This window comes from Mustela putorius, unplaced genomic scaffold (assembly GCF_011764305.1).
Source record: "Mustela putorius furo isolate JIRA1106 unplaced genomic scaffold, ASM1176430v1.1 tig00003834_pilon_pilon_pilon, whole genome shotgun sequence".
NCBI classification, from domain to species: domain Eukaryota; kingdom Metazoa; phylum Chordata; class Mammalia; order Carnivora; family Mustelidae; genus Mustela; species Mustela putorius.
The window spans coordinates 118,645,852-118,657,437 of NW_025421987.1; the positions used below are offsets into that span (position 1 = coordinate 118,645,852).

General features: G+C 38.2%; 2 protein-coding genes across 4 annotated transcripts in view; one reads left to right on the forward strand and one right to left on the reverse strand.

Moving 5' to 3' along the window:
* Window positions 1-5,009, forward strand: part of UBE2E1 (ubiquitin conjugating enzyme E2 E1) — a 74,289-nt gene extending 69,280 nt beyond the window's left edge. For all 3 annotated transcript variants that reach the window (XM_045088965.1, XM_045088966.1, XM_004754362.3), the window contains 3 exons: window positions 1,724-1,856; window positions 3,010-3,157; window positions 4,214-5,009. In XM_045088965.1, coding sequence (XP_044944900.1) covers window positions 1,724-1,856; window positions 3,010-3,157; window positions 4,214-4,311 — 379 coding nt within the window. In that variant the 3' untranslated portion in view covers window positions 4,312-5,009. The remainder of the gene's footprint in view (window positions 1-1,723; window positions 1,857-3,009; window positions 3,158-4,213) is intronic.
* NKIRAS1 (NFKB inhibitor interacting Ras like 1) overlaps window positions 1,908-11,586 on the reverse strand; it is a 34,002-nt gene continuing 24,323 nt past the window's right edge. The window contains exons 4-5 of the mRNA XM_004754361.3: window positions 6,940-7,047; window positions 1,908-2,528 (exon numbers count right to left, since the gene is read on the reverse strand). Of these exons, the coding sequence (XP_004754418.2) occupies window positions 2,382-2,528; window positions 6,940-7,047 (255 nt within the window). The 3' untranslated portion in view covers window positions 1,908-2,381. The remainder of the gene's footprint in view (window positions 2,529-6,939; window positions 7,048-11,586) is intronic.

An 11,586-nucleotide genomic window follows, 5' to 3' on the forward strand; every position in this document is an offset into this window, starting at 1 on the left:
CTGTATCAGGAGAGTATCCTTTCACTAGAGGTTACCTCATGTTCCTAGAAGTAGAAAACTGATTAAAAGTTCTCTCTACATCCCACCTTGTGCAGTCTAAAACAAGTCTTTTAATAGTTCTGAAGAATACCAATTACAAAGGATATTAAAGGACCATACTATTTGAATTAGTAGAATAATTCATAACTGTTATTATTATGATCACTACCATTTAATGAGAAACCGCTGAGTCTCTTTTTCTACAGAGATGCCACCCCCCATTTTAATTATCAAAACATTCCTGAGAATTTGTGATTTAGGTTTAGTGACTTGCTCAAGGTCACATAGCTAATAAGTGCTCAAGTCATTGTCCAAGCTCTCTGCCTCTTGGCCAGTTTGGCTCTACTCTTCCCATTAGCTCATGTTCTTTTATCTGTATTTTCTCCCTCCTTTTTTGCCCCATTATGTTTTCTTCTCCAGCTTTTGTTTCTTTTTGGTTTTCTTTTGTAAACTCATTCTGAAAGAAAAATCTGTAGTGGGTTTGTAGAAAGTGTAGGGCCCAGGCAGGTCCCCGCCCCCCTTCCCTTCCTCTAACCTTTCTCTTAAATGACGGAATTGAACCTCATCTCTAATCAGTTAGCAGAGGGCATCTTGAAGACAAGGAGTTCTTGTCTTGTTCATTATTGAAATCTCTGCCATTTAACTTCATGTACATTCAAGAGTGAATGAATCCAGTTCATACCATCCATTTGTTTAAAATAGCAGTTTGCCTGCTCTGTAGAAATTTTCCTGTGTATTGACTGGGATATACAAGTCTCTCCAAGTAAAGACCTTCCTGCTGACACACCTCATTATCCTTGAAGCAACTATCAGTAGCTAGGTTTGAGAAATCTGAGCTAAAACATGTAAGTTAACCACATTAGTATTGTCCTATCCATGCTGTGGGAAGTCTTTTTAAATTTAGTATCTAAAACCATTTCCCAAACTTGTCTTTTCCTCTCTCCTCAATAGGAGAGTCCTACCCACACTTGTTTTTATTATTGTACTTGGATACAGAGCAGAGCACTCTACAAGCCAACACAGTGCTTCAGAAGGGTATTATGGTATAACTAAATATAAATAACTGATTTAATAGGGAAAGGGATAAAGAAACATACCCACTCTGATATTTAGAGAACCTGATTACAGAATTTCATACATTGAAAGGCAAATGGAATAACTTGTCATTGGATACTCGGTCATCCTTGTGTTCCTCCCACCCAACATGGTTTATAATGTAAAAGGTACTAAAATCCATTGGACTCCTTTTAGGATAAGATTATGGGAGTAGAAGAGCAAGGAACAAGAACCCCAGTCAGTGGGTCAAAAATGAAACTTTATGCTTAAAGTGGTCATCAGAAACAAATAGCTGTGAGCAGAAACCACTGAATACTGCTTATGTTTTCTTATGATGTACCCAGGAGAGGTTTGAGAGTTGAAGAATTTCTTGCTTATTCACAGCTTAAATAGGCTTAGAATAGTTTAAACATTCTTTATCCTTCAGTTTACTTGACCTAAGGCTGATGGGTTTGTTGTAGTCCAGAATCAGATTGTGTGTATCTGAAAGACACTTCTATTTTATGGAGAGGATCCCCCCATTAAATAAAAAGGAAGAGAAGAGGTTATCTTTTTTCCTTTTTTGAATACCCTATAAAAACTTGGATAGTGCCACCACCTGCTTACCTTTTGATGTATTACTTCACAGTGCTGGTCCCAAAGGTGATAACATCTATGAATGGAGATCAACCATTCTGGGACCTCCAGGATCCGTGTATGAGGGTGGTGTATTCTTCCTTGATATCACTTTTACACCAGAATACCCCTTCAAGCCTCCAAAGGTAAGAATGTCCCAATTTATAGTTAAATTTACATATTGCTATGAGAGACTATTGAAGGTTTTAAAATTGAGTTTTAATCACAAAAGGTAGATTTCTGTTATATCAACAAATCTCTAAGTACATTTGGATGGACACAAAATACTGCACTGGGGAGGGGAGCTTTGCCTCTTGCAGAGACCATAGTTCTAAAAGTATGTGCTTTGTTTTGATGGTGCTTAAAATTCTGCTATTTTTAGTGACACAGCTGTATCACTGTGTGACTGTATTTTCCACTTAGAAAAAAGTTACTGAACAGTTAAAAATGATTTCAAAATATCTGTGCACTAAAATAATGAGAAAGAATCTCCTACCAAAGACTTGGATTCTGCTCCTTGTCATGTTTTGGTCTTGTTCAAATTCTTAATCTTCAGGCTTCAGTTTTCTAATCTAGGATAGTATCTCCTATGACATTCAATCTATGATTCTTATTTATACTAAGTGGAAATTTTTACTTTGGAATGATTCTGTGTGTCTCACACAAAAAAGTTAGGAAACCAAAATAAAGTAACCCAGGCTCATATGGCTTGTGTTAATTTGTCTACTACTATGATCCTTACCCATTTCTGGCTCCTCATTTGTGGAGACTCCATTACAGTGATTCTGTGACCTAGGTAGACGGGATATCTGTGGGATCTAATGTAAAAATCAGAAAAAGCAGAAACAAATCTCATCTTCATTTTTTTTATAGCCTTTATACCTAAACATCTTGCTTTTGTTTATGTACCCACTGTGTTTTAGCTGTTTGAATTCATTATGAAGTTTATTTTAAGGCCATGTAGTACCACCAGCTAACACAAGAGGTCAGCAAACAATTAGCTATTTCAAACTTGAAAAGTTAGGAAAATATTTAAAACATTGAAACTGTTAGAATAACTGAAGTTACTTTGCTTTTTGTTGATGGATATTACTTTTGAAATGACAGAGTGTATCAATGAACATTCTAATCTCAGATTAAAGTCGTTTAACCTATCTTACCAGCTTTAAACTGTATTCATCTTTTAAAATTTAAAATTAAAAAATTTTAAATTACAGAATAGCCACTCAACTGAAAAACAATATAGTAAAAATTTCATTGTTTGCTGTTTAAATTTTAATACTGTCTTTTTTTTTTAAGGTTACATTTCGGACAAGAATCTATCACTGTAATATTAACAGTCAAGGAGTTATTTGCTTGGACATATTAAAAGATAATTGGAGTCCAGCACTAACCATTTCTAAAGTTCTCCTTTCTATCTGCTCCCTTCTTACAGACTGTAACCCTGGTAAGGTTAATTTTTTTTTCTTCTTTCTCACCTGAAAAATACTTGTTTTGATAAAGTACAAGGACCTTCAAAAGAACAAAATGTAGGGGGCACCTGGATGGTGTAGTCAGTTGAGCATCTGACTCTTGGTTTTTAGCTCAGGCTGTGGGATCAGGCCATGTTTGGCCCTCCGCTCAGTGTGGGGTCTCTTTTAGGATTCTCTCTCCTTCTGCCCCTCCTGCTCATGCTCTCTCTCTCAAATGAATAAAAAAAATCTTAAAAAAAAAAAAAAAAGCTAATCTTTTTTTCAAAGAAAGTTTTAATCAAGAGAAGTTCAATCTACTAGTTGAAAAAGGCAGCAACTTCTGTGCTCTAGAACAAGAGGTTTTAAATTTTTCCATACAGTTCTCTTAAATCACATACTTATAACTAAATGTTGAGTCATTGCTTAACCTCTCCTGTGCCTTCTGGTTCACTGAGTACTTTCCCTAAAGCTGGTGTTCAATTTCGAAAGTGATAATTCTTTGCTTAATAGTGATTATGAGACTGATTGTGGGGGGTGGGGGAGGAAGCTTATTCTTTTTATTATTACAGATTCTATTTAGGTTTCAGAGCAACACTATACTTAATTGTTAAGGTCCAGGTTTTGACCTGGTAACCTGGCCTTTTCTAAGTAACTAGCATAGATGTAGTGTTATATTGCAGTAGCCCAGAGGACTACAGTATTCCACAAAGTCAGGTGAATACAGTTGGATTCCATGTTCATTGCAGCCTTGAAGTTCCAGTTTTTATTGAACTTACCTAGTAAGAGCAAAAACACCTCTAATTGGGTGGTGTTTGCTGGGAGAAAAATAGAATGAACTAAGGAGATAAAGCCACACTAGTACTAAAGCCTGAGCATTCTGTTTTGCTGAGACGTTTTCCCCTTGCAAGTGCCCAGGATAATGGAATGGTGTTTCAAAACTGTTTTTTCACAAATACTTTGCATACTTCTTCCCAAGCCGTCACTGATTTATTTGCTAAAATTTGAAACATTCTTTTCCTTTCTCCAAAGTAATCTACATTCTTTTCTTCCAGCTGACCCTTTGGTGGGAAGTATTGCCACTCAGTATATGACCAACAGAGCAGAACATGACAGAATGGCCAGACAGTGGACCAAGAGATACGCTACATAAATTGGGTTTTCACATTCTTACATTATTTGTCTGTCACAGAGAGAGCTGCTTATGATTTTGAAGGGGTGGGGGAGGGTGGGAGTTGGTAAAGAGTAGGGTATTTCTATAACAGATATTATTCAGTCTTATTTCCTAAGATTTTGTTGTAACTTAAGGTATCTTGCTACAGTAGACAGAATTGGTAATAGCAACTTTTAAAACCGTCATTAGTTCTGCAATATTAGCTGAAATGTAGTACAGAGAATAGACATTGGGTTCAGTTGCTTGTAGTCTGTAAATTTAAAATAGCTTAATTTTGTACAGGTTACACACATGGCCATTTATGTAAAATCCCTCAAGACTACACTTTTTTGTTGTTGTTCAAAAAAATTGGAACTTGTTTTCCTTTCTTGGGAGGGAACATGGATATTTAACAGTTTTTAGAGACTGTCATTTCATATATATAAAATGGATACGTGGCTATAAGACACCATATAGGAAATGAGTAGTTATGTATTTTATTTTATATGCCAATCTACTTTATTGTGACAAGATAAGAGGTTTGAATCACGACTTGTGAAAACCTGTAGTAAAATACCTTAAGCTGTTAACTGTAAGGTGTGAAATAGGAGTTGCTCAGTGGATTGGTTATATGTTGTGGACTACTTAAGTCTGCATTTGTTACTGTGCTAATAAACAATATTAAAACAACCACCTAACACTGCTGTATTCATTCACTTTATTTTGCCTGTGTTTGTAGTTTGTAGATTCTTCTAAACTTGGTAAGGCTTTGCTACTACACAACCTACAAGTACTACACACTGAATAATGTGCAAGGACCTAGGTTAGTTTTGGTGTGCTACTCTGTTTCTTAGGTGTCTTAGAAAAGGTCAGAGATGGATTCTCATGGCTAAATTAATACATCTGAGGGACGATTTGGCAGTACCTAAGTGTGTGTGTGTGTGTGTATATATATATATATATATATATATATATATGTGTGTGTGTGTGTGTGTGTGTGTGTATATATATATATCCAGTAATTCTGTTTCTTTGCGTGTACTCCAGAGACTTCTTAAAATCACTGTAAAAGTATTTCTTCATCTCTTTAAAAATAATAGGAAAGAAACGGAGATCAACCTCAGGTAATGACTTAACCATTATCTGAATAGTTTTTTGGGGTTCCCCCCCCCAAATTGTGATGAGGAGGTTTAGCCAATTAAACAGAAGCAACACTGGCTGATTTACAAGTTTTGTATTATACAGTTCTTGGTTTGAACTCTCACAGAAATGAACCAACTAAATCCACTGTACCTAGCCTTAAAAGTATTCCACTTAAATACGGGATAAGACTCTTAATCTTGGGGTCCTGACTTTGAGCCCCATTGGTAGAGTTTACTTTAAAAAAAAAAAAAGGTTACAGTGTACTAGTTTTTTTTAACATGTCTTTTTGCCGAACAGCTTATTTCATATTTTACATATAAATCAAATAGCTAAGGGAGCTATTTGACAGAGCCTGGGTGGCTCAGTTGGTTAAGCATCCGACTCTTGACTGTGGCCTTAGGTCTTGATCTCAGGGTTATGAGACTGAGCCATGAAACCTGCTTAAGATTCTCTTTCCCTCTCCTTCTCCTCCCTGCCCCCACTTCTTTTAAAAAAAAAAAAAAAGGCTGCTTTGCCAGTTGAAATACTAAGTACAATAGTGTCAAACTTGCAAAATATAGTTAGTCCCACGGCTCGGATATTGCCAAAATCTTCAAAGAATACCACAGCACAAACTCCGGTATCTAACAAGACTACCTTAAGTCCAATATTTTTATGATACGTTTTATTCCACATGACTGTGTATCCAGAAAACTACTGCAAAAGGCATAGTAATACTTGTGGAAAATGGAAGCTTTAGTGCCTTTCAGTGCTTAGCGGTTTTCTAAAGAAAGAGCAAACGCTTTGAACATACTTCCACCACCTACTACCTCAAGTCATGCTAAACATAGAATTTGAACAAAGTTAAATCATGGGTTTTGTTCTACTTAGCAGGGTCTCCATGAGATAAAATTTAGTTTAACACCTAAACTGTTTACTGGTTGTGATCTAAAAATGACATTAGATGATTAGTGAACTTCTTAAAAACAAAATTATATTTAAGCTAATAAGTTTGCGGAGTTATATAGAAAAATGGGTTTCTGGAACAAGTTGGGGGTTGTGGAGCTACTGCTCACAGGTATATCTGCATACTACCCAAACTTTATTTTACTCTTTAGACAAGTACAACAAAAGAGCAGAGGTGCTAAGTTCAGGGACAAGTTTCAAACAATGACAATGCAAATCTGTTATTTCGTATCAGGCAATAAACTTAGTCCAAATAATTTATAACCTAAAGTGCATTAAATTACTTAAATTACTTCTTTAACGGTTTCCTAAGGACCAAAGTAGATGCAAATGGCCTGTTTTAAATATGTTCATGGACACCTAAGGCAATCACTATTCAACAAACAGTTGTAGCATTACTGATTTTTAGTTTTCCGTGTTAGAGTTCCCTTTGTTTTTCCTCCCAGGCAAAGGAAAGCTTGATTTGCTCTGGGGCTGGGTAAGTTTGCTGGCTAAGAGAGTGAATGGCTCAATCAGTGTTCTCCGATCTGTAACTGTTACCTCCCACAGGCGTACTTTCTCACTTCTTGCCCACTGCTGTGCCACCTCAGCATCCACTTGTCTCTGCTCAGAAAGGTCAATTTTGTTTCCCAATACGACAATTGCCACCTGAAAGGAAGAGAAAAAAGATTACACTTCGCCAACATCAGTTCCTAAGCAAAATAGAAAAATCAAGAGAACTGTCCTGTTGAATAGAATTGCTGCTTCAAGACTGATTCTCAGATATGACCTGAGTCAACTTAGTAGGACATTAACCTCATTCTTCCTGAATGCATATTTGTTAAAAATACAGATGCTCTACACCTTAACTAGGAAACATTTTAAGTCATCAGTAAGTGAAGTTACTTAAGTCAGAAATGAATAGAAGCTAAACTTGGGGCAATTAATACCTAAGAAATAGACAACAGTTTCTGAAATGTGTCCACATTTCAGTGTAGCTATACTTGCTGTTTGGGAAATCTGCAATATCTACTTCAAAAAAAACAAAAAAGGACCGGGGCTGTGAGAGTTTACCCCTAGAACCTAAGTTCTATGAGAATAGGAACTGTTAACTCCGTTCACATTATTCCTGATCACAAATATGTGCCTGATGCAAGTGCTAAACGTGTTGAATGTAGGGACCAACAGCAGTATTTTACACTAAATGTAAGGCAGTCAGTCCTTCCCTTAAGCTTGAATGCTTATTCTACACCATGCAGTTTCAGGCCACCAGAACACAGCAGTCACAAGGTAGTCAAGGCTCAGGAGGAGGGAAGGTCTGGAGGAGAGAGAATATCCAATTTTCAGGCCCTTGACTATATAAAGAAGACAAGATCATGGAAAATAGAAGAAGGGCAGTAAGAGTTTATTACAGAAGGCACCTCTGAGGAACAGCTTTGAATGAGGACATACAAGCCACTGCTGTGTTTCTGCCTTAAGACAGCTCTCTGTGCTCCAGCTGGACCGTGCCTCCCAGGTAGGATGGAGCAGCAGGCCCAGAGCTCTCGTTTTCTTGGCAGTTCTCGTATTCCTTCATTTCTCAACAGGATCTATCCCTTCAGGCCCTCCTGTCATTCTTCATCGCTCATGTTTTCAGCTTTACATGTTATCTCCTATTCCGGTCTCCCATCGCCCACCCTGACCTATCCAGTTGCAGAAACTGTTCCATGTTGCCCCTAGACTCAACAAAATCCCCCTTCTGTCCCCATATCTGCTTTGAATATTCCCTTCACCTTTTTAGCTGAAACTGGCTCAGCTCTGTAGTACTTAACCCCACAGTGAGCATGGGATGGAAGGGGTAACCTTGTCCCTCAATGCCACCTCCAATAATGTCCTTCTCTAAGAACCCTAAAACTGAAGGCTGGTGCTATTAGTCTATACTACCTACTGTGTGTTTCCCACCCCCATCCTGCTGCTACTCATTAAAGACCTGGCTCATGGTCACGCCCACACTACTTTTATCTTAAGTCCTAGTGACTTCACTAACCAAATAGCCTTAACCTCCTCCTGACTTTGGCCATTTCCTCCCATGAACACACCCTACTCTTGCCATTATTAATGCTCCCTTACGTGGTCCCAATTCCAGGAATCCCACTCCCACCTCTGCCTTCCTAGTCCATGCCTAACGCCCTGACTACAACAATCCTCAACACCAGAAGGACCTACAACCCACTGGCTCACCCACCTTTATCACTGTCCTTCAATCCCTCTCCTGTCCTAAGTTCTCAGCCCAGTTTAGATTCTTTTAATTTACTACCTTGCCATCATCATCCCATTATATTCACCCGGTCAACACCCCCCCCAACCTTAAATTTAACTCTTAATTGGACTGACTTGAAGTGAGCTGGTGTTCCCCAGCAAATACTGTAACAGCTCCTATCTTGGCCCTCTTCAACCTCCAACATCTCTTCTTTCCCCACGTTACTCTCTCAGCTGATGTCTGGACTATTTCAGTAGGAAAACAAGCAGTTAGAACTTTCACCTGCATCCACCACCACATCTAACAACCTACCATCTTCTACCCCAGATAAGACTGTCATTCCGGCAATTATTCCCCTCCCCATCAATTTCCTCCTCTTTTGAATCATTCCATGAGTATGCAAACACTAGCTCTTGTCTAAAAAAGTCCTCTCTTTTACACATCCTTCTTCAGCTGCTGATTCCCTTTAAAGGACAATATATTTACCCTTTGACTCAAAACTTTCAAAGAGCTATCTTTGCTGTGTCCAATCCTTATATCCAGTCCAATCAAACTTCATCTCACTGTTTCACTCTAATTATTTTAAAAACATCCCAAGTTTCTAAAGACTGGCCACATGCTAGTCCTCAGCTTTCCCGACCTATCTGCACCATGATGCAGTCTGACCTCTCTGCTTTTTAAAGTGGTTTCTCCTCAACTGGTAACTGTTTTAAGTGCTCCGGAGCAATAGCATTTCACAAAACTTGCTTCTCACCTTGTTCCCCAACTATGTTGTCTGTTGTCAACACAGCAGCCAAAATGAACATTTTAAAACAAGTCAAAAGATGTTTAGCCTTATTTGTATTAAGGAAATTGAAACTACTAAAGTACCATTTTCACCCCGAAGATGCACAAAATCCGCAAACACACACCGTTGTTAAGACTGGAGAACAGGTACTTTCATACCCTTGTTATGGTCAGTAATTTGAGAATATATCCTTTGATTCAAGAACCCCATTTTGGCTGATCTTACAACTATAAAACATACAAAATAATAAATGTGTAAGATTATTCATTGTAGCAAAGTTCATAATAGCAAATGACTGTAAATAGCCCAAGTGTCCCATCAGTTTGGAACTGGTTAAATAAGTATGATACAGGGGCGCCTGGGTGGCTCAGTGGGTTAAAGCCTCTGCCTTCAGCTCAGGTCATGATCCTCGGGTCCTGGGATCGAGCCCCGCATCAGGCTCTCTGCTCAGCGAGGAGCCTGCTTCCCTCTCACTCTCTTCCTGCCTCTCTGCCTACTTGTGATCTGTCAAATAAATAAATAAAATCTTTAAAAAAAATAAGTATGAGACATCCATACAACGAATATGCATCAGTTTTTTTTTTTTTTATAATTTTTTAAAGGAATCTGAATACTGCTATGGAAAGGACTCCCAAGATACATTACATGGAAAATAAAGTGCGTAACACTGTCCTACCTTTCGTGTAAGAAAGTAGGGGTTGGGGAAAACTATATGTATATTCCTATTTGCTTGTATTCATAGAAAGAAATTTTGGAAGGATGCTCCAGAACAAGTAAAGTGATAAAATAGTTAAAAAAGCATGCTTGAGGTGCACCCTGGCTGGCTCAGGTGGTGTAGCATACGACTCTTAATCTCAGGGTCATGAGTTCAAGTCCCATGTTGGGCACAGAGCTTACAATCAATCAATCAATTGATAAATGAATAAAAAATGAATAGTATGCTTGAGATAAAGGAACTCAGTGGTTGAGGATAGAGGTGGGAACGAGACCTCACATTAGTCCTTTTTATATATCATTTTTATTTCTGAAACATGTGCAAACATTACCTATTCAATTTTTTAAAATCAAACATGAAAATAAATAAAGCAACGTAATCTATTATGTCTTTCCTTTGCTCAAAACCAGTGGCTTCTGATCCAAAGTGTGGCCCTCATCTCCTACCATCCTCTTCCTAGCCCAGTCTGGCCTCACTGTTGTTCCTGAACATGACAAAGCAAACTTTCCCAGACCCTTGCGCCTGCTAGTTCCCCCACTTGGAGCCTCCACACGGGTCTGGCTCCCTCCCTCATTTTTTTCAAATCTTTGCTAGAAGTCACCTTATCAGGGAGGCCTTCCCAGATGGCCCTACAGAAAAATAGTACCTTTGCATCCTGCTCTACTCTTAATTTTTCTACATAGCATCTGACTCTTTGTGATACAAATGTGTGTGTTGTCTGTTGTATTGCCTGCACCTCACCTAAAACAATGCCAGGCATATAGTAGTTGCTCAATATGCATTTGTTGAATGAATGTGCTTCTTAAAATCTCCGTAACAACCATATGAGAAAGGTACTATTATCCCCATTTTATGATTAAGGACACTGAGGCAGAAAGTGGGGAGGCAGACCCAAGATTCAAGTACCAAATATGAGTGGTCAATGAATCACTCTTTCAACTTTTGGGGGGCAGGGAGGAGAATATGAAGGATACCCTGGAAAATAACAACAGCATTTATGTGTTTCGGTGGGGAAAACGGGTGGGAGGAGAGCATCCATCTGCGACCTGCCTCTATGTTTTTTGAAAACTGAACCTTGTGACTGTAATCTATTCACAAAGCAAGTATTCAGAATAATAAAATACCAACAACTCAGATGTCCTTCAACGAGTTAATGGTTAAATAAACTTTGGTACATAAATACCATGGAATATCACTCAGCAATAAAAAAGAATGAACTACTGATACATGTAAAACTTCGATGACCCTCCAGAGAATTGTGCTGACTAAAAAATGCGGATACCAAAAGGTTACACACTGTATGATTCCATTATGTTGACCCTTCTGAAATGACAAGGTTACAGAAATGGAAAACAGATTAGTCAGGGATTAAGGGAACAGGATGGGAGGAAAGTGGTTATAGCAAAAAAAGATAACAGGAGGGATCCTTGCAATGATGGAACCGTTTTCTGTATCTTGACTATAAAT